Source organism: Caenorhabditis remanei, chromosome X (genome assembly GCF_010183535.1).
Source record: "Caenorhabditis remanei strain PX506 chromosome X, whole genome shotgun sequence".
NCBI classification, from domain to species: domain Eukaryota; kingdom Metazoa; phylum Nematoda; class Chromadorea; order Rhabditida; family Rhabditidae; genus Caenorhabditis; species Caenorhabditis remanei.
In genome coordinates this window covers 4,780,505-4,804,106 of record NC_071333.1, presented here as the reverse complement: position 1 = coordinate 4,804,106, position 23,602 = coordinate 4,780,505, and the positions used below count along the sequence as shown (strand labels likewise).

Genomic DNA, 23,602 nt, shown 5'->3' with positions numbered 1-23,602 from the left:
ATTTTCGTAAAGAAAATTAACTAATATTCAGTTTTGAAAATTTCAGTACTTTACATGGGCTCTTTTCGACTTCTGCGAAGACTTAAAATTTATTTAAACATGTTTTGTTTGTAAACTTGTCAAAAGATTTTTGTTTTAAATAAGGTTTGCCGGGGGTGTCTTTTGTTTTAAGAACCGAAATTTTTGAAAGTTCAGAAAAAATGCTCCAAAAATTGGTTTTTTGCCAATAACTCGACAAAATTTTTTTGAAATGTTCTGAAAATTTGTGGAAAAATTATTATTAACGTCTATAAACTACACTAGAAAAATTGGGCTTCTACGACTTAAAAGAAAAAATTTCAGTTTTGCACCTTTGAGCACCTACAGTAACCCAGGGACCGGTAGGTGGGCACCAAAATTTTGCATACGGGTTACCGAAGACCCAAAGTACATGCACACAAACTGGGTAAACACCATCTTACCTGTGGGCTCTACGCCCCTACCTACAGGAGTGATGCTCGAGTCTTACGTAGAATAGGTTACATGCTGTAAAAATGGTTCAGATTGAAACAACTTTTTGAAACTATTCCAAGGGCCAACACAAACATTCTCACTCTTACAGATAATGCTTCTTAAAAATGTGAATTGTTAAAAGCAAGCGTTTCAGAGTACGTTTAACTATCGCCAGCAATTTTGCTAGACATTGAGGCAGAGAGGATGAAGAAGAGGCGGAGCTTGATGTAAAGAGATAGTACTGCGACACGGAAAATAAGAAAGACAGTTGGCGGGCTGCACAAGACAGTGCCTGCAGATATTTAACCTGTACGAAAGACCCCAGACATTTAGTGTACAGATGTTCGTTAAACTAAAAAAGTACATAAGGAAACAAAATCAGACAATGTATCTTGACATATGTTCGAAGTTGTAGGGGCTGGCAAGAGTGCAGAAATTTGAAAGTTCTCCAATTGTCAAGGCCATTAACCCAATGACTTCATTTCTAGAAACCGTCATACTGTAGGCATCAAACATGTGGTGGACACACGTAGTTTTAGATATTGCGAAATGATTCACAAATGATGCTCACGACTCTTATGGTGTTCTGCAGTTTATTTGACCAGACACATCTATATGAAACTGGTGTCCTAGGTCGACAAAACCCATGCAGAGTAAATCCCAATTGGAATGAACAAGAGGAAGGTCGCTGGAAACTGCACAGTTGGAGAACAAATCTATACCTGCTTTCAGACTGCAGTTAAAGTGGGGGTAACTTTTGAAATTGTCAGCGCAAGTGGTATATGAAGATAAAAGATTGATTGAAGGCTGTGGGAAAAAGTAATAATTAATTACAAAAAGAATAACTGCGGTAGCCAACAACTTCTAAGTAAAGAGTTTGTAAACAAAATCTAACTAAATTGTGTTCACAAAAAAAGGATCACTGAAGATTATCAAAAAAGGAAAAAGAATTGATGTCGAGCATTTTTTAATAAGGTGATATTTGCGAGATGAGAGGGAAACCACAACAAAAAATCAAAAATGTGAAACGTTAAAGTTAAGCGGTTTAAAGTACATTAAACTACCACCAGCAAGTGTGCTAGACATGAGCCAGAGAGGGTTAAGAAGAGGCGGAGCTTTATGTGAAGAAATAGTACTACGACACGGAAAAAAGATAAAGACAGTTGGCGGGCTGCACAAGACATTGTCAGCGGATATTTTAGATGTAAAAGAATCGACATGCCTATATTTGGTGTGCAGATGTTAACAAGACTAAAAATTCAAAATGAAGCAAACGGAGGCAATGTAGCTCAACAGATGTTCAAGGTTGTAGGGGCCATGCGAGTGCAGGAATTTGAGTGTTCTCCTATTTTCAAAACCACTAACCTAATGAAATCATGTCTAGACACCATCATACTGTCAGAATTGAACATGTGGTAAACATTCGTAGTCTTAAATACCGTAGTAGATTGAGTCAGAAGAAGGATCAGGAGTACTGATAGCTTTGAAAGGATAGGGATCTAAAAAATCAGAAAATCAGGAGAAAAATAAAACCACATCTAGAAACCTGTGTGTTTTGAGGATTATCTTGTTGGTGGTAACAACCTGGACAAGAGAACTTGTGCAGGAACAGTTGCCAAGAATATCATATTGCTAAGCAAAGAGTTTGTAAACGCAATCTATCTTAACTGGCTTCACAAAAAAGAATTACTGGAGATTATCGAAAGAGTAAAAACAATTGATGTGGCGCATTTTTTAATAAGAAGAAATTTGCGAGATATGTTGAAAAACAACGATGAGGAAGTTTCCGTTGGAATTCTCAATAACCCATAGAGCAAACAAGCCATTGTCATGTTAGGAGGAAAGGAATGGAGAAAAGGCATATTCTAACAGATAATCATTATATGTATGCCGAAAATGTTTTTTTTGGTTTTTAAACAAAGTTCTGTGTCATTTAATTTAATTTTATTGTTCGGCTATGTTGCAGTCAAAAAACTGATGTATTAAAGATAACTTTTTGCGTTTTTCACTGAAAATTGTCGGATTTGATGACAATGCTTTAGAAATCTGTTTTCGACACTCTAAAATTGACAAGTTACGTCCATATTGGCCCGATGAAAACTGAGTATCGCGCAAAAAATCAGGAAGTCTCATTAGAAGGCACGCCTAGAATTTATTCGCAAAAAGGTAGGTCTAGAATTTTTAGAAAATAACTAATGCGTCCGAGAATCAATAAAAAGTCATTTTCGTTGGAGAGACCGTTTTTGAAGGTGTTTTCTTACTTTTTCTGGCTCTTCTCTCGTTTTTTGCCACTTTTCGAAGTTTTCGCTACGCATCCGTTTTTTTCGATCTCTCGAACGCTTATTTGTCAAAAAGCATCGGTTTTCTTGGGAGTTTTATATAGTTACCATTAAAATCAGTTGTTTTATTCGCTTTTCGCCCAGTGTTAGACGTTTCGGCATCATTGAACAACAGACCTCCAGCATAGGAAAACAGGGCACAAGAACGCATCTTTCCAGTCTTTTAACCTAAGGAAGCCTAAAGATTTGGGGAGCGGTGAATCGGTTTAGGGCTAATGTTCAATGGTGAGGGTCTGTTATTCTATGCTTGGTGACAATTTTTTAAATGGGCGGCTTTTCTGTGTTGCTTTTTTTGAATGTGATTTTTTAATGTTGAAAGTAAATGTCACCGGCATTTTCACTATCAAAATTGTGGCTTTATGTCGACTGTTCAAACTGTTGCGTGTAGAATTTCCACTTGAGTCGTTATCGATTTTTTGTCGGAAATGATGTTTTTGTCCTTAACCGTCTGAAAGTAAAAAATGTGTTTCCCAATGAGCATTGCTGTCTTTTCCGAGTAACAATGTGAGTTCTAAGAGATTTCTGTTTTGTTCAAACCGAGGGCCAATAAATTTTTTGTCCTATTCTTGAAGCTTTGTCAATTTTGCGAAGATCCCTGTGACGCGCATTGTTTTTTTGCCGTTAACTCGTTTGTTGTCTGCTCTCAGCTCTAACATTTTCTTTTTCAGCGTTATCTAACATGGAATCAGAACCACCCCATCCATCAGAGCTCAGCCTAGAAACAGGAGCATCGCAACTCCAGGGCGTCGAATCCGAACAGGATCAAGTTCGTCAGCATTCTGGAATCAGTCTAGCGAGAACTCCAGGAGCTTCTCAACGTCCGGATGTTGCAGCATTCAGTAATGAGTTAGTAAATTTGATGGATTTTTCAATAATAGTTTCAAAGAAGCAATAATATATTATCAATATTCAAAACAGCGCACAAAGACTTGACAAATTTTCAGTGAAGAGGCATCTGGATGGTCTATACCACAAACATCAGTTTCTCACGTTGCTGAAAGTCACCAGCGAAGCATCCTTTTGAATGGGTCCAATCGTCGTGTCCAGTTGCAGCGTTCCGCGATAGATATTGTTGGAACAAGTGACACGTCGGATCGACGAGTGCCATCTACTCCTAATTCGGACCATACTCAACATAAATCTGTGGAAAATCCCAGTCATGCTTCGACCGGCGAGAACAATTTAGATGACAAAGACTGCATCTTTCGCGGCTTTGTGGAACAGAGGTAAGAAAGTTATGAAATCTGTTTGACAAATTTGATATGAACGAAAACAAAACATTTGGAATGAAATATATGTTTTGCAGCAACCACGAGGTGGAATGGGCACAAGGAAGAACACACAATTTCGATGATCCCAATGTCGCTGGCCCGAGTCATCGTTATCAGAATGATTAGAGGATTTTGACTAATAATGTCCCGGATGATCCTTCAAGAGGAGTATCAGCGATTTTTGTTCCTCCCACTCATGTACTTGTAGAACGCGCGCCACATCCACGTGAGATGCCCCCAGTCATTCACAGAACAACACCAAGAGATCCGAGAACCGAACCACCAAATATTCAGGAATGCATCCAACAGAATGATGACCTGACGCTACCACCTCATCCTCGTAGATATCAATATCCAGAAAATTACTCTCGAGCAATGATCTGTTATTGCGAAGATGTATATTGGACATATAACGAAGGCCGTTTACCTTCTAACGTCGTGATGCCTCCACGCCCCTTTGATTGGAACATACGTGGAATAGCGCCACCTGAAGATTTTGATTATGTTCCTCCACCTGGTGAGCCATCTATTACGATTCCTCATGAAGCGATGGCAATACGTGACGAAAGAGCAAGAGCTCACAGACAACAAAACCTACGAGATAATTCTGAAGAACCTGGTCTCTAAGATCAGCATGTATCTTGATCTGTTAAGTTTTTGTGAAAGTAATTTAGAGATGTTAATCATTTTTTGCATGCCCTAACATTTCATTTCGTTCAAAAACATTTCTTTACTTGCACTCATTTATTTCTTGAACCCAGATCACCTAGACTCCTCTGATTCTTTGTATCAATTTTTGATCTTGTTACAAACTGACTTTTTTTTCATTGTTGTTTTCTCATGTTTTCAATGAACCTATTAATTTTTATTGTCGGTGATAAATTTAGTATGAGAAAAAAATGAGGAATGAAGTTACCCTCCAGAAAAAAGTGAGAAGGAAGAACACGGACCTGCCGGTGAGTTCCAATACTAAAAACATTCCGAAAGTATTAAGATGATAAGAGTAATAAAACAATATCTACCGGAAAAGAGAAAAAATGAGAAGACCTGCATATCTGATAGATCAAAAGGGATGAATTAAAGGAAATGCAAAAACTGATGAGTGCGTTATAAAAGAGATGCGCAGGGCAGTTTACATAATACAAAAAGAGGAAAAAATGAAATACGGTGTACGGTAAAGGTGAAAGGGTAATAGAAAACAGGGAAAATTAGTTCGACATGGCGGTAGCGACGTCTTATTTTTTTGTTTGCTGGTTATTGATGTCTAACGTTCTATCCTACCCGAGTCTGAAATGTGTTATCGAGTTTTTGGAGCCTATGAAGCGGTTAATTTTCTTTGCTTTCCAATAATTCACTAATTATTTTTTCACAGAATGCACATTGCCATCCGCAGTTCTTCACTTCGACAATACGAAAAATCAATACCAATTCGGATTGAGAGTTTGGGGATTGGTGAGAATTATATGGAACTGAACAAACGAGTTGTTGAAATCGACACAGATAATGAACTGAACTTTGAATATAAAAGGAAACCCATCTGTAAACGACGGTTCCCGACAGAGGTCACACCACAAGAAGCCTTTCATAAAGTGATGATCTCATATATTGGAAAAAGGTTGACTGATCACGTCAACAAACTTGTCTTTAATAACTTGTTATCGGTTCTTAACCTTCCGTAAATTTGAAATTATTGATTCGTGAATTAAATTCTCGGGAACAATACTTTGAACAATACCTTAAAGTCATAAATCTCAGCTGTTTTCCATTGAAAAACTGCGAACCACAGTTAAGGAGCCAGAGCAGCTGAATCACCCGCTTCTTCAATAGGCTGATCGTATTGAGCTAGAAGTCGGATTTGGAGGGATTTTACATTTTTACGAACAGAATATCCCCCACAAAAATGTCTATTTTGGTCGTGACACTGTAACAACTTAAGATATTGGAAAGTTACTCAAGAACTGGAAAGAAAATGAAAAAGAATTGGGGACCAAATACGTGTTTTACGATGATGAACATTTTGCCCAGATGGGTATGTTGACCCAATTGAAGCAGACAGAACTCAAGCAATTTTTGAATAAATGGTAAGTGTCAATAACCAAGTGAAACAATTATTGGCTAAATTTTCAGGTACAATCGCACTTCCGAATCACCTCAAGTCATTATTCCGATCATGAACTCAATACAGTGCGCGTCATAATGATAGCCCCCCTTGCGATTATGTCAGATCTGGCTCAGCCGTAAGTTTTGGGTAACAGCATTCGATTCCTCGTGCGAAATAACCCATGTGCGCAAAGTTTCATGAATCTCCTACGAAAACTACGGATACACCATCGAAAACTTGAAAAATAGGCCGCGTCATAAAGATACCCCCCCCCCTTGAGACTTTTCAATTTTTCCATGATTTTTTTCCGTTTTTTCACTTAAAAACGTTTTCAATCAATAAAATTCGCATTTTATCAGCGTTATCTTATTTTTTTCCACTCTTTTACAGCAAAAATTCTACTTTGAAGAGCCAGTTTATGCTAAAAAGTCCAAAAATCGAAATTTTTGAGGAAAACGATCGTAATTTGCATTTCAAATAGAGGGAGCAATATTTTTGTACGGTATTTTACTTTTTTCGGTACTTGTCTGATAATTTTATCTTACTTTTGGCTGAAAAAAGCGGCTCTGAATGCTCAGAGGCCATTCCAATGTGAAGGAAATTCACTTAGGAAGATGGTTTTGAGCTTCTTCAAGATGAAGAACGTCTGAGAATCTGTTTTTGAAGTGGAATCTTTTTGAGAATATTTTAAATAAACTTTTGTTATGTCACTAAGACATTTCTAAGAGACCTTACCAGGTTACAGATAAGTACTAGCAGTAGAAATCTTGGTCAAGTTATTTTCACAAAGGAATATTGTGTTCTCGAATCAATAGTAAGTTTAAGAGATTTAAAATTATTCGAAATGAGTGAAAAATTTTCAAACAAATACAATGTTTGTAGTTTCTTTTCAAAAAGTTGTCTACTCATCGTTAAACTCACGATATCCAGTGTTTTACTAGTGAACAAAGATTTGGGACACTGGATCATGATTTGACAGACTAGTACTTGTTACTAATTGGTCGAAGTACTTCAGCTATGTCTTGGTAATAACATGAGACTTGATTCTACTATTTCTTTCAAAAACTATACCATAAAAACAGATTCTCAAACGTTTTTCATCTTGAAGAAGCTTAAAACCATCTTCCTAAGTGAATTTCCTTCACAATGGGGTGACCTCTGAGCATTCAGAGCCGCTTTTTTCAGCCAAAAGTAAAATAAAATTATCAGACAAGTATCGAAAAAAGTAAAATACCGTACAAAAATATTGCTCCCTCTATTTGAAATGCGAATTACGATCGTTTTCCTCAAAAATCCCGATTTTTGGACTTTTTAGCATAAACTGGCTCTTCAAAGTAGAATTTTTGCTGTAAAAGTATGGAGAAAAATAAGATAACGCTGATAAAAATGCGAGTTTTATTGATTGAAAACGTTTTTTAGTGAAAAATCGGAAAAAAATCATGGAGAAATTGAAAATTCTCAAGGGGGGCTATCTTTATGACGCGGCCTATTTTTCAAGTTTTCGATGGTGTACCCGTAGTTTTTGTAGGAGATTCATGAAACTTTGCGCCCAGGGGTTATTTCGCCCGAGGAATCGAATGCTGTTACCCATTTTTCATGAAAACTTACGGCTGAGCCAGATCTGACATAATCGCAAGGGGGGCTATCTTTATGACGCGCACTGTATTCAACAGTATCTACAGGGTGGCTGATAAGTATTGAGACACGTATTTCTCTGATTTCCCTGCATAGAAAAAAGCTCAAGGTGTCCATTTCAGAAAACAACTATATTTTTCGAATCCGTACAACATTATGACCAGCTTTTGAAAAAAAAATACTAGGTTTGATTCCGTGGTCGCGTGCCAGACGCCCAGATGTGACAAGGGAAAAGTGACACTGCGCCGCGGGTGAGAAGGTTTCACGATCAACCACAGAGATTCAACAATATAGCGGTCAACAATTATTCGATTGTCCCATTATTGGTCTAAATAGCTTACGGTAGACTTTCTGAACATTTCTCAGCCCTCAACTTGAATTTGTTGAGATTGAGGAGAGTGGGGGCCTCTCTGATATCAGAAGGTCTAGTTTTTGAAGCAAATAATGGAAAACCATGATTATCAACTGATAAGAATGCGATAACCTGAAAACAATATGATCAAAACATGTATTAGACATTGTAAATTCAGTTCAGAATTGTGGAATTCTTCAAATATTCTGTCCTCAATTTTTGTGACGGTTTATCTAAAAACTCGCTATATTGTTCATTTTTCTCAATACTGCAAGTTGTACTTGAAGCCCTCGTGGGTCGGTGACCATGCGTTTATCTGTTTTTTATATTACTATAAGCTTGAGTATAACATCTCAGCTGTCACTAACCAAATTCCTAGTCTCGAAAAATTTGTGCTCCTGAAGATATGAGCCAATGAATGTAATAACTACCTACGGCGCAAAGTCTCTTTTTCCTTGTCACATCTGGACGTCTGGCACGCGACCACGGAATCAAAAGTAGTACTTTTTTTTAAAAGCTGGTCATAATGTTGCACTGATTCAAAAAATATAGTTATTTTCTGAAATGGACACCTAGATTTTTTTCTATGCAGTGAAATACATGTCTCAATACTTATCAGCCACCCTGTATTTTGGTTTTTTCATTGTGTGCGCTCTCCGGAATACTCTCAATTAGCTGGTCAAGTGTCAGCTCTCTCTGTCGCGTCCCTAGCTCCATCATATTTCGCGAGTGACACGACTCATAGAGACACGGTCACCACTCTAAAGTTATTTATTCTGTAGATAAGTAGAAAAAAGTAATTGTATAGAAAGGGAAGTAGTTCATATAAATTTTCAGGATTTTATTGTTGAAAGCCATCACGCACTCTACTCGAAATTTCCTCCGATTTTGGATTTCAAGAACAAATTCTGACTTTTCCCGTCCAGAGTCTGACTCTACATTCAAAACATTTTGAACCAAGTCATCAAGCTGAGTCAATGATAATTCATGGACATTATTCTCGTGAAATGAGTTTCAGATACAGTTTTGTGCATTCAGAATTCTCCATAACAAAATAAGCATATTTTTGTTTTTTATTTATTTTTAAAACAGTCAGTCAAAAAATTAATTTATCAATCATGTGAAACCGATATTTCGTAGTGAAAGGGGTATTATAATTGTTTCGACATTTTCTGAACAAAAGGGACCATTCAGAATACTTCGTTATTAATGTCCCACTTGGTCTGATGTCTTAGAATTTCATATTTCCATGTTGTAGCTACATGAAATGCTATCTCAATCCTATTATCTCGACTGAAACAACAACATTCTGTAAAAATGAACATTAAGGCATCCCTTAAATATTTATCACTAATCTAATCTAATTGAAAATCTCAAGGGTTAGGAATAAGTATGGTTTCACAAATCTGTTTTTTAGAGATTCAGAAAAATGTTGTTGCAAATTTGCAAAGCTTATGGAGGAACTAATTATTAAAAATAGATGTATCATATTTGACTGTGTGCATATAACTCGGCGAAATTAAAATTTAGGTTTTCCCATCTTGTAAAATTGTGTTTGAAGAAGGATACAAGATCTTCCATGTTGGCCAGTTCTGGCACGTTTCCAATGAGTTTGATGAAGAATCTCTTTTTTTGAAAACGCCGCCATCCGCATCATTCACGAGATGTAATCAGACAATGAAAGGCAAAATTCATGCCATTTCCTTGCATAATGAGAATCAAGACGACGAGAGCAAGAATTTCCTTATCGAACAGAAGAAGAACATCGAAGGAGGAAACTGGAATAACCGATACAAAGGAGAGCACCGAAGAAGTATTTTTTCCCCATCTGAAATTTAAGAACACCGAAACACGGGCTTGATCAACAGGCTTTATTCAAGAAATACGAATAAATGACAGAATGAGGTTGGATAAGTGATAACGAGATCAGTTTCTTGCTTTCACATTGAGACGAGAGTTCATGACGGGAGACGAGAGAGAGAGAGAGCGGCGGGGTCCAGGAGAGAGAGCAGTTAGTGGTGTCCGGGAGCATCTTCACCAGGAATGACAGATGGGACGAAGGATGGGCGTAAGGTGTGACCTCTACGGACGAATTCTTCGTAGCTGAACGGGAAGTTGCAATGACTTTCATAGCAGACGCAAGCCCAGATGCTTGTTGTGTCTCCGGAACCATCCATGATTGGAATGCCAGTCTGAAAAATAAAAATTATAGAGATGTCTTGGTCTCTTTTATGATTCAACATACCTGTAGCTGACAGTCGTCGGCCTCATTCATGAAGTCGTACATGAAGGTGGTCAGTTCCTTTGGATGAGCCTTTGATCCTCCGAATGAGGCGTGTCCGGCTCCGGTCTCGAAGTAGGCAGTGCAGAACTTCCTGTCGTGCACGACATCAGTTCTCCAGTCGTTGACCCAGTTGCACGACAATCCGACGACTGGAACGGCCATATTGAGAGCCAGGAAGAAGGCGAAGACGAGTTTGAGGCTCATCGTGGAGAGTTCGAGGGTTTCCAAGGAAATTTGGAGAGTTCCGAGGGGTTTGAAGGGAGGAAGATGGGCAGATAGATGATCTGGTGAGTGATTAGTTGGCAAATTCGGCTTTTTATACCGCTACGCCCCGCCCTTTTCTGTCCCTCTCACTCTTAACTCCGCCCAGATTTCAGATTGGAAAATGTCGAGAGAAAGTCTCCGCCCATTTTCCAATGCAAATGTCGTTCTTATCATGCCACGCCCATTTTGAGATCAAGTCTAAAAATGAGAAGATCAAAAAACGCTCAGAATACGAGAAGGAGAAGAAGTCGTGAGAATTTCAGTGAGTAACATGAGTTATTTTGTTCGATGGGAATGGCAAATGAAAGACAAGGAGGTATTCGGATAGAACAAACTGAACTACGGAAGTTTGAAAAGAAACACTGACAGTAATTCTTATTATATATGTGTGAATAGAGAATTTTGAAACAAAGAAAAGCGTCTCTTGAAGAAAGTATTAAAGTTACTTCCACGGAAGTTATATACAGTCAAAGTATTTGGATTATAGTTTTCACGTCATCATTCTCAGCAGGAAAATTTAATTTTTTGAATTTTGCTTTTAAAAAACGTTCTGAACATTTTTACCGTCCAGCTGAAAATTAATTTTGAAGCATTTCTTCTTTTCTTCCGTCTCAAAATTCTGAATTCAAACATAAAATTATCACAAGTTTGAGCTTTTGTTATGAGCTTATTTGCAACAGTTATCACATTCGATCGGTATGAGATGTCATCATTTTATAAGTTCGCATATGATAGCTCCGAAGATTCGAGAATCTCGGAAAACCTGTTTTTGTCAACTGTTTCGGATTTATATGTCATTGTTATTTCTCTAATCTTGTTATCCGATTTCAGGAATTTTTTGTGGAATTAGGATAAGTATTAGTGACACACGTTGCAAAGTTCAAGACGGAAACCGATTATTGATGAAGAAACCAAATAACAATGATGTTTATGAGTATCAATAATATGTATGAGTAATTGTGAAAACTTGGTGACTGTAAGGCAAGTTGGATTGTTGAGATTTTGTTAATCACTGACGCGAAACACACATTAGTAGTCAATGAATTCCGCATGAACGCAAAATGTACTATAAAACCTGCACCAGGAATCTTCTAGCAGTTTCATGGATTGTTCAATCCAGTGATAAACTTTTTTCACATAATGTTGTTTTACAACATTTTAAAACCTCCGACGCACTTATGTCGCTCTTATTTATCTACAAAAATGTTACTTTTGAACCCGTACAGATGTTTTGACACGATGAGTGAAAAACTTTTTGACGTGTTCTTCTTAGTTAGACTACTTTCCAGAACATACCTAACAATGTGTCTCTGATTCTTTTTTTTCTTTGTGAAAAATTCAGAATCTAGTTTGTTCTCAGTCTTTTACTTGTTTCTCAATTTCATTCAATTCGAAGCTGAATTTTTAAGTAAACACTGTCCCTCCAACCTTCGTCATGTTTCCTTCTTTTATTCATAATTAAATCAGCGGTACATCAAGATCTGTCACTTTTGGAACCTTTTTTATTGAGTCATTGTTTATCGAAATGTCTCGCAACTGGTACCGAGTTGTACGCTTCTTTCCTTCTAATTAATTCCAGTTTGATGCATTCAAAAACACATTCATCTGAAACTGAAATCATCGAGCCACATGACTGCTTCTAGGTATGACGCGTGTATACATCTGGTTCAGAATGTATCGGATTTAAAATCAGAAGTAGAGCCAGATATATTCTAGGAAATTTGAGACATACCCGGAAGAAATACATCTTCTGCTCAGATAAGCAAGATTTCTGAAATAATTGCGATTATAACTGTGAGAACCGTATTGGAAGACACACATGCCGAGAAGATTTGGCTACATTTTGTAAATTTGAAATCCTGACAATTTAAAAGTTAAGACCAGGATAACACTGAAATTGTATTACCACTGAAGAGAGATACCGAAATTATGTTTCTTACTTACTGGAAAATGTTCATGCCGGTGTGACATACAGCAATCCAACTTTGTTGTGACTCACTTAATGTCATCGAATTATTCTAATCCACCGACTTATTTCTGTTTTTACTGCCCACCACATCCGCTTATCAAGATTTTCAGATGTTCAAAGGTGTTAACATTCCATTTTTAATTCTACCAAGTACTAAGCACAAGGTCCTTACAGATCTTGATTTTCCGATTTTATTTATATATTTACAAGCACTCAATTAATGACTAGATCAGGTTTTTCGATTATTACGCCGTAACAGGTGATGATCAGTGTGGGCTTCTTTTTCGAATTTTTATGTTTCAGGGATTAGGAAGCCCCGAGATGGATGTGATCTCTTTTTTGGCCAACAATTCTATTTTTGTAACAGAGAAACGAGATTGTGACGAGTACAAAGGATTGGATTAGTGTATTGAAATATTTCTTATTTTGTGGAGTATTTCGTGAGATTCTTCAGAATTTAAAGATAGTTCTGACTTGTGAATTGGTTCGAACATCAAGAGTCATCATTTTTAGAGATTAAGAAAAGTATTATCCAGATTTGAGAAGATTTCACTGAGTCCGAAGTATTTGAAGCTTGTAATACTATAAGAAGTTTATGATGTCAGTGTTCTTTACTTCGACCCGTATGACCACAGTTGTTATTCAAGTCAGAAATAAAAGTGATTCAGATGGAAAAAATTTTTGTAACTGACAGTTGAAGGGGAACGTGAAAGTTTTCAAGAACATTTGTTTTAACATTATTTTGAAAGGTTTCTTTTTTTCAGTAGTAATTTTTATTGAGAGTACGGGAAGAAGTTGGAATTGCGAAAATCTGTAGATTGACCGATGGAATTCATACATTTCATTTTTCAAGCCCGACCCGGCAAGACCCGAAAATATCCAAAGGCTATTGATGTTTCAGAATTCTAAAACACATGACTTTTTGGAAGTGTTGAATAAAAAAAACATCTGTGGGAAAAATTGAAATGAGTTTCGTAATATGGAAAGCTTGATTTGAGAGTTTTATGGTGAGGATTATATTCTGTTATCTCAGGTAGAGAAATAGAAAATAGAAAGCAAGGAAGTAATAAGATTGGAAACCTGACTGTCATCTCAATTTTTTTGTACTTGGCAGTTGAAGGGGAACGTCAAAGCTTTCAAGCTCATTTGTTTTAACATTATTTTGAGAGGTTTCTTCCTTTTTCAGTAGTTTTTATTAGGAGTTCGGGGAGAAATTACTTTGACGATATGTAACTTGCTAGGGAGCACCTGTATGTCAATGTGCTTACAATTTTTATACCAACTTTGATATCAAGAAAACGTTTATTTTTTCATCTCACCAGTGTGATAAAAATTGATATAATTTTGGAACTGTCTACCGCTATCAATTTCGTTCAATTCTATACCACCTTTGATCTACATTAGTCACCAAAATCTTTACATCCATTAACAAGAACTCCAATCTGGAAGATTAGTGAGAGATTAGTGACTTCACAAACATGTTTTTAACAAGTGCTTCCCCTCGCGATGATATTGATAATCTATTTCTTTTATGTTATTTCAATAGGAATGGGATAATCCATGACTTACACACTCGACGAGAAGTTCATGACGAGTGTAGATTAGATGTGAGAAATCAAAGAATTTTCATGTTTTGCACGTTTTTGGATTTAGATGGAACAGTTCATTAATTTCGGTCTAACATAAGGAAGCTCCAGAAAGCTGAAGATGCTAGAGGTCAAAAATGCACATAATATGCTCAAAAGAACTTTGCAACGTTCCACATATGATATGTCAGTTTTCCTGTGCATAGGACTTCAGTGAACTGGAAATTATGGTGTTTAGAGTTATTTATAGCATGTGCCTCAATAATGAAAGATTTTTAGTATTTTCTAAAGTATCAGAATCTGCAACAAAAAATATGAATTCAGTTCACCAGAATAACTTTTCACAATCTTTCTAATGGTTCAATATTATTATTTCACAGTTAAACCAATTCGCTTATAAGAGATTTTCGAGATCGGGAAATTGTCGACATCGCACTGGTTTTTTTCCTTTTCAGAATTATAATGGTTTCAAAATTTGGACAGGAGGATTATGATTTTGAATTGATGTGGTTATTAATATCAGCTGTTTTGAGTCTATACTCGGTTTGAAGCGTATTTTTGGAGTGACGAAAACTGAGAAATACTATAAATTATCATGAAAAAAACTCTATTGCAAATGAGTTTTGTTTTGTTTTGTTTAAATTTCAGCCTCACGTTATTTTCTATCAGACCCTCACCAAAGAACTCTCAAATCAAGCTTACCATATTACGAATTTCATTTCAATTTTTCCCACAGAGGTTGTTTTCATTCAAACCTTCCAAAAAGTCATGTGTTCGGTGAAATCATTTTTGCGAAAACCTTTCAAACTAAATTCCGACTACATTTTTGTGCTCTTAAAATTTCTTGAGAAAAGGCTTTGAGTCAGATGATGTGGGAATGCAGTAAACAAACTGAAAATTATAGGGTGACCGGTAAAAGGAGGTTTCCTTTCTGAAATTGATGTTGGTGAAATGAAATCACCACGGATTGGAAGTAACCTGGACCTGAGGAATTAAAATTTGATAAGCTTTCTAAAACATCAATAGCAGAATGAAAACAAAAAAAAACAGATTTGTCAAGGCTCAGGACGGGCCGAGCCTTGTCAGTAAAAGTAAAGTACCGGGTAATTGGCGCCAAATAGCAGAATTCAAATGTTTCAAATGTTTTAAATTTTTCAGAATTTGTTTGTTTTTTGATGCCAGGCTTTCAAAATTTTCCTACAGGACAGCCCGGGCTTTTGGGTATTTTCGGGTCTTGCCGGGTCGGGCAGGGCCTTGAATAATGAAATATATGAATTCCATCGGTCAGATGTTCACAATACCAACTTCTTCCAGAACTCTCAATAAAAATTACAACTGAAAAAAGGTAACCTTTTGAAATAATGTTGAAACAAATGCGCTTGAAAACATTCGCGTTCCCTTTTAATTGTCAATTACAAAAATGTCGGGATAACAGTCAGGTTTTCTCAAACCTACCGTATCCAAACTTATTACTTCCTTGTTTTTTGTTTTCTGTCTCTCAAGCAGAGATTTAAAAAGTGTAGAATGTTTTGTCATCTTCTGACTAAAAATCATTCTTCCAAATCAGTTATTCTTCCGATTGGATGCCATCAACAAATCTTAAAATACATTTTTTTGACCCGTATGATTCCAGTTGTTATTCAAGTCAGAAATAAAACTGAAGTCAGGTGTTTGGTGAAATCATTTTTGCAGAAACCTTTCGAACTAAATTCCGGCTACATTTTTCTGCTCTTAAAATTTCTTGAGAAAAGGTTTTGAGTCATATGGTGTGGGAATGCAGTAAACAAACTGAAAATTGTAGGTTGACCGGTGAAAAAAAGTTTTAATTCGGAAATTGATGTTGGTAGAATGAAATCACCACCAAATGGGACTAAATTGGACCTGAGGAATTGAAATATGATGAGATTTCTGAAACATCAATAGCCTTTGGATATTTTCGGGTCTTGACGGGTCGGACTTGAATAATGAAATATATGAATTCCATCGGTCAATCTACAGATATTCGCAATACCAATTTCTTCCCGTACTCTCAATAAAAATTACTATTGAAAAAAGAGGAAACCTTTCAAAATAATGTTGAAACAAATGTTCTTGAGTTTTTTTTTGAATTTTTTATTGCGAAAAAGTCACACTTTCGACAATGATTCAGAATAAGAAAAATGTCTTTTTAATCATCAAAAATGTTTACATGTTCGATAAAAAATTGAAAAAATGTTTAAAAAATGACTCGTTTATTAATGCCGAGCTTTTAAAACTTTCCTCCGGCACAGTCCGGTCTTTTGGGTATTTTCGGGTTTTGCCGGATCGGGAGGGTCTTGACAAGTATGATAAATATGAATGCTATCGGTCTATCTACAGATATTCTAACTTCTTCCCGAACTCCCATTAAAAATTACGACTGAAAAAAGTCGAAAACTTTCAAAATAATGTTGAAACAAATGAGCTTGAAAGCTTTCCCGTTCCCTTTCAACTGCCAATTACATAAATTTCAAGATAACAGTCAGGTTTTCTCAAACCTACCTTATCCAACCTTATTACTTCCTTGTTTTCTGTTTTCTATCTCTTTAGCAGAGATTTCAGAAATATAAAATATTTCTCGCACCGACCGTTACAATAAACTCGCACCGACCGTTACAGTAATCTGGATTATCTGGAAACGATGATAAAACAAAGAACACTGGCATCATAAACTTCTTAAAGTATTACAAGCTTCGAATACTTTGGACTCCGTAAAATCTTCTGAAATCTGGATAACACTTTTCTTGATCTCTTAAAATGATGACTCTTGATGTTCGAACCAATTCACAAGTCAGAACTATTTTTAAGTTCTCAAGAATCTCACAAAATACTCCAAAAAAAGAAATATTTCAATGCGCTAATCCAATCCTTTGTACTCGACACAATCTCGATTTTCTGTTACAAAAATAGAATTGTTGGGCAGAAAAAAGATAACATCTATCTCGGGGCTTCCTAATCCCTGAAGCATGAAAATTCGAAAAAGAAGCCCGCACACCGTGTCCGCTGTTTCACGTCACAAGATATTTTTTTCTGAAACGAGAATGTAGGTAAATCATGCAAAAACAAACTTGTTTATTATGAGACCAGAGTAGAAACTGATCCACACAAGAAAATGATACAGATGTTTGAGATTTCCAGGTGTTGGTGTACTAATTGGCTACAATGCACAACTTAAGTTGATAGCCTTCTAGGGATTTTCAACTTTCAGATAGCCAGGCTTCATTCTCCGGCTTACGTCAAAGGTTACTGACGTTTGAGGTGCTCCCAGAAACGAAAAAAACAGAGATCTTTTAAACTGAAACGAAATTGAGAAGAAATGAGGATTAAGTAATAGAGAATAAAGCAGGGGCCTTTCTTAAACAAAACGCATTATGAATCATCAATGAACTGATGTTCTCTTCAACATTTGTTTGCGAATCGCACATTGTTTCGAAACTGATAAACATGCCCATTATGATTTTAAGTATTCAGTGGAACATATTTCATAGATATAGATATGCTTTGCATTATGTTTTGCATGATACTCCGAATTACAGTTAGGCCACACATTCAGTGATCTTAAAATCTCTGGAAAACTCAAAACATATATATTTGAAAGAGTGCACATATTCGCACAAATATCTAACTTCTGAAAATTGAAATTATCAGATAAAATACAATTTTTTTGAATGGAAGATAGCTACTGAATGGTAAATGTTTGTCTCTAGAAATCACAAAATGTGAAACTGAACCAGAAGTGAAAGTTTCGAAAAACAATTCCAGAAAATTTAACTGTTTTAAAATGTTCAAAAATTTCAGGAATAACGTTTTAAGAAGTTGTGTTAGCATGGTGGGATATCTTTTCTAGAAAAAACAGTTTCCCTAGTGAAAAAAATTTGATCGAACTCCGGCTTTCCGCTACTTTTATACTATAGAAGGACACGTGTTTTGTCATGAGCACACCGAGTCATATGCACCTTCTATGTATATGGGGAGAGGATAACTTATTCTTCTCATTGAAAAACAAAATCCCGAGTCCGGATAGGGTGACATCATTCGTTTTGTCAGCGAACTATTTTCTCTTGTGTTTTTATCATTATAAGAATAAAAACCCGCCACTATTTTTTTTTCACATATTCCAGAAACTGCATGTTTTTGAACTTTTATCCAATAAGTGATTACTTTTTTTTTTTTTGATAAGTGTTTTATAAAACCGAAAATTCTTCCATCACTGTTTAGAGTTTCTTTGATCAAACTTCCATTCCAAAAAAATTAAAGATTTCATGACATTTGCAAGTTCTGGTTCGTTTCATCCCACGAATTTTGTTTTTCCATTTTTCAATTTCTTACACAAACATTCCAAAAATTATAGACTTGAGGTGGTCGAAGAATAACAGAGGCTTTGGTTCAGTGATCACTCAAATATTCTTCAACCAAGGAAATCAAACGTCCCAGTTTCCAATTCACAATTTAAAACAGAAAACATCTTGGGGATGTTAAAGTCTATGTATTGAGTGCAATATGTAAGTAAAGGTGTAGTAAAGTTAATCGAAAGTCACGCTATTTTGTGTTGAACTTCAAATTTAAGTTGGTTTATTTGAGAAAATCTCCGACTTTCAAAACAAATGTGGGGAAAAAAGAGGAACTAGCATCTGTTTCAATTCAACTTGATAATATTTAGTTAAATTCATTCATTGATTATAGTTGCGTACATTTCTACAAAAGAATCGGAACAGTTTCGCAAAACAGATCATGCAAAGACGGATTGGAGCAGCACTTAAACGATTATTCCCATTTTTGACAACAAATAATCTTGTACCGCTAAAAACAGAATGGTGAAATTTTGACTGCCGCTTGGCGGTTGTAAAACAGTATCACATGAAAATGGTAATCTTGCCCATCAATTACATTATAGTGACAAGAAGAACTTGTGATTTTTAGATTTTCAATATTCGAGTGTTCACATAGATATAGTTTGGTTTTTTTCCTTTTCAATGAATCCGTTCCACATATTGCAATTCCGATGCAATCCTTTGTTTTTCACGCTTGATATTCCAGGTTACGTCAAAGGTTACTGACACGTTCCACACAAAAACTAAATTAACAGAGATCTTTTAAACTGAAACAGAATTGAGGAGATATGGGGAGCAACTATCGAACAGCCCATGTAATCTATTGTGTTTAAAGCGAAACAGGTTTATGCTAAAACATTGCCCTGAATGCTACAATTCCCGTTTTCCTGACCGAAAAAGAGCTTTGGTGGAGGAGTTTTTCCGAGCGGTTCACGCGAATCTGATTTCTCTCCAATTCGTCGTTTTCTCACTTTTTCTAACAAACTTTCGTAGTTTTTTCTGTTTTTTCACGATATTAATTGAAAAAATACAAACATTTGCTGGAAAAAATAAGAAGAAATGGGGAATTGAGCAAAAAACGAGTTTGCATTTCGAAATTTCTTACATTATTCCTCTTTTCTGCTCTTGATACTCACGTATCGGCTTATTTGCTATCAGTTCAAACTAATTTCTTCATTTATTTACACTGGTTAGGAACGTTATTCTCGTTCAAGCAAAATTAAACGTGTTTATGCCAAAACTGGTAATATATATCTTGTTATAAATGTTTTCTCATTTTCTCTCTTCCCTTATTTTTTCCTTTGTTTTGATTTTCTACAAGTTAGAGACAAAAAATAGAAACAACATGGCTTCAAAAAAGAGAGTAGACAACTGAGAGACGTTAGTGATATTTTAGTAAGCCGGTCAAATCCGCGAGAGTAGCCGCAACCTCAATTTCTATGACAACCGGCAGCTGCTATACTCGGACTCCAAAACAAGAGAGCCAGTTGACTCGTGTGGAAGACGTGAGCCGTGAGCCGTGAGCCCGTGCCAGCCGGCACTGACTGGCACCGGCTAGAGGCGAGACGCGTAGGAAATGTTACACTCTGTAAGAGATTAACAGAAAGCAGAGAGAAAGGGAAAAAAAGACGTCAGCGCGATTTTTGATATGCTAGATGGAGATTAGTCATTGCAGAAATTGAAGGAAAAGTGACGAACAAGGAAAGGAACAAACTACGTGTGAGTACTGGTGATCGGAAAGGGAATGAAAACGAACAATAATTTATCAATCGATTTGTTGTTCCCCCTGGAAGTTCACACTGGAATATTTTTGCAGATGTGATTCTTGAAACTGAAATTTATGAAAGATATGAACACCAAATCAATATTGCAGGGTCAGTAATTAATTTGAAATTTGGTTAGCTAGTTTCAAGGAGATAACCAAGTATGACTCATTGTCTCTAACACCTGTTTATTTTCACTGCCGCATAACTCAAAAACTAAAGAAAAACGAAGAAAAATGTACTGAACTACAAAAAATCAAATTTTAAATTGAAAACATGGAAAATTAAAAGCGGAATCAATGATTTCTGATTTCATCTTGTAGCGCGTTCTCAAGTTATTTCTCAAATTATCGTAAAATTCAATTTTTCAGGATCAAAGAGTTATAATACAGACAAAATGGGATATAGATTATACTGTTGGTTTGAATATATCCTTTAGTAAAAAGAATTACAAATTCCCGAGAGAACTTGCACACTTTTTAGCTAAAACACACGAGAACATACACAAAAGAGAGAGATACACGACGGATTCAAGAGAAAATCGAGCACAACGATGTCAAAACACTTTTGACACTAGCGAGAATCTGAAATCGCGCAAGAAACACACAAAACGCACTTTTTGGAGAATAATCTAGTTTATTCCAAGCCCAAACTGGCTAAACTGCACTCAAATCAAGTAAAACAACACAATATGGGTCAAATACCCAAGCAGAGGTAAGAAAAACAAATAAACAGCTTCACAACGGTACACACCGTTGCTACAGCCACAAAAACTGAAGAGGCACGCCTTCTCTCTGATGACTTTTCTCTTGCCCAAAAAAAGCGCCAAGGCACCAAGATTGCGCCAAGCTTCTCGTTTGCGTGTTTTGAGTGTTTGTGGACTTCGGGAGGGAAATTTAAATAAGTCTTTTTATAAAAAGACCACGAAATGACAAAATATTCCGGTGAAACACCGGACATCCTCGCGTTTTTCAAGTCCCTCGTACGCACGAGAATGGGATGATTCTTTAATGAGCAGAGTCTCGTCACTTCAATCAGGCTAGAGTGACACTATGAAACAGCAGGAGAGCACGATAAAGATAAAGAGATAATGAGAGGATTCAGATATACTCAAGAAGGAATAATTATGAAATTGATAAGCATGAAGGGAACAACTAGGAAATTGGTAAGGGAACAACTAGGAAATTTGGTGGGGCATATATGATAGAGATATGCAAAGGAATGACGGACATTTTCAGAGAACACAGGATAACTAGGATTAGAGAGAAACAAAATAGGTTGGCAAGAATTAGAGAGAAAAACAAGATAGTTTACAAGATAACATATCTATAACATGGAATTTGCTTTGTGTGTCAGTCACTCCTTAGTTACGATTCGACGTCCCATCCCTCCGGTATGGGTGGTGACCATTGTTATGATGGCGGCTGCCTCCTCTGTGGCTTCCTCGCCCATTTCCACGTCCACGCATCGGCGGCCATCCTCTGTCCCAGCCTTCTGTCCTTGTTGCAGTTGGTGCTGCTGAACTTGACGGTTGCAGTTCCGTTGACACCGTTTTCTGGGGTGTGTTCTCATTCGACTTGGTGATGGACGCTAGTTGGAATTGCGGCCAGGGACGATTCTTCTTCTCCAGCATCTCCTTCACAGCTAGCCAATACTCAGGGGCTTTCATTATCTCGGACGCCAGGTATAGCATCCGATGTTGTTTGTCCTCCACAATTTCTTCTGGCGACACATGCACAATTTCTCCATGATCCCGTTTGATGCGATCAAACAGATTGATGAATACAGCCATTACACTGTGATCGAAGTCACTCATGTGCGTAGGAATCACATATACCACCGATTTGGTGGGTATCGCATTGACTATGGAACGCCATGTGTCCAAGTCTGTATCTTTCTTGGATACTGGAACCACTACCACAACAATAGAAGTGGAGTGTTTTTCACACTGCTCATGCACGTCATCTTCCAGAATTGACTCAGTAGTGAGTGCAGTAATGTGCATGGTTTGTAACGGAAATTGCTCTCTTGTCACTCCTGGAGCTAGAATCACTTGAATCGTTTCCTTACGTTCAAAACCACTGCCCAAAAATTGCTCCAGCAGAGAGTGTCGGAACTTTAGATATTCGTGTTCCCAGCCACGGAGATCCTTCACGACCAATGCAACTGTCGGGCAATTGCTAAGAGCCAGGAATGTCTCTGCATCTGGTGTGCTATTCAAACCCGGAATTGGTGTTTGGGTTGCCAGCAATAACTCTCTAGCATTGTCCCTGAGTAATAGATCTGGAGCCTCTTTTGTCAGCGCAATCATTCGTTGTAACTGCGTTGGAGACGTGGTTCTTGCTGACATGGCATCTTTTGGATAGAAAACACAGCTGGTTGGGCATCGGCAGCCATAGATGTCACTGAAAGTAATAAGATTTACTTGCGTATTTTGCATGTTATCATAGTGTACACTGTCTACGCGCATCTTTGCTCTGCTTTTTACTGTCTCAATCGGTACATTTTCCATTTCTGCGGGAATAACCCTTAGATGATCAAATGGAATTTTCAGAACTTCTTTTCCTTTGCCTAACACTGGAACAACAGTAGCTGATGTCTCTGAACAAGCAATCACTCTGTATGGTCCTTTCCACTTATTCACCAACTTTGGACATCTAGCCCCTAATTTTTCCGATGGAATTTCCACAAGCACTCGGCTACCTGGCCCTGGGTACCTCCGTTTCTCTGTATTATGTTTCTTATCGAACAAGTACTTGTATTGCTCTTGCTCTTGCATGGCATGTTCTCTTACAAGAGCATGTGCTTTCGCAAGTTCAGAAGCCATCAGATGCTTATACTCATCTAAATTTGCATAACTCATGCCAACGGCATCCTCTCCGGCCAAATCAAGTGGGCCCTTAGGATCCCTCCCTGACATCAGATACATTGGAGATTCTCCCGTAGTGGAATGTGCCACGCTGTTATACGCATATACAGCGAATGCAATTTGTTCATCCCATTCTATCGGAACCGCGGCCTTTTTGCTCATTATGTGCATTAGAGTCTTGTTGAATCTCTCGACTGCTCCATTTGCCCGACTATTGTAACCCTTCGTCATGACATGCTCTATCTTCAACAACTTTGTGAGCTGTTTGAAGTATTCATTATCAAACTCTTTTCCCATATCTGTGAGCAGTTTGTTTGGAATTCTCCCT

General features: G+C 37.0%; 4 protein-coding genes across 4 annotated transcripts; 3 read left to right on the top strand and 1 right to left on the bottom strand.

Moving 5' to 3' along the window:
• Positions 1 to 3,510: 3,510 nt before the first annotated feature.
• GCK72_022921 (uncharacterized protein) lies at positions 3,511 to 4,228 on the top strand (the record flags this gene model as incomplete). Its single annotated transcript, XM_003102953.2, has 3 exons — positions 3,511 to 3,677; positions 3,776 to 4,057; positions 4,138 to 4,228. The coding sequence occupies 3 exons, from the start codon at positions 3,511 to 3,513 to the stop codon at positions 4,226 to 4,228; spliced, it is 540 nt and encodes a 179-aa protein (XP_003103001.2).
• Positions 4,229 to 4,333: 105 nt separating this feature from the next.
• GCK72_022920 (uncharacterized protein) lies at positions 4,334 to 4,729 on the top strand (the record flags this gene model as incomplete). Its single annotated transcript, XM_053735131.1, has 1 exon — positions 4,334 to 4,729. One exon carries the CDS (start codon positions 4,334 to 4,336, stop codon positions 4,727 to 4,729), a length of 396 nt encoding a protein of 131 aa, XP_053578697.1.
• Positions 4,730 to 5,362: 633 nt separating this feature from the next.
• On the top strand, positions 5,363 to 5,781 carry GCK72_022919 (uncharacterized protein; the record flags this gene model as incomplete). The annotated part of the gene is made up of 2 exons (XM_053735130.1): positions 5,363 to 5,427; positions 5,475 to 5,781. The coding sequence occupies 2 exons, from the start codon at positions 5,363 to 5,365 to the stop codon at positions 5,779 to 5,781; spliced, it is 372 nt and encodes a 123-aa protein (XP_053578696.1).
• A 4,421-nt stretch (positions 5,782 to 10,202) lies between these two features.
• Positions 10,203 to 10,678, bottom strand: GCK72_022918 (uncharacterized protein; the record flags this gene model as incomplete). The annotated part of the gene is made up of 2 exons (XM_003102848.1): positions 10,203 to 10,382; positions 10,436 to 10,678. 2 exons carry the CDS (start codon positions 10,676 to 10,678, stop codon positions 10,203 to 10,205), a joined length of 423 nt encoding a protein of 140 aa, XP_003102896.1.
• Positions 10,679 to 23,602: the final 12,924 nt, after the last annotated feature.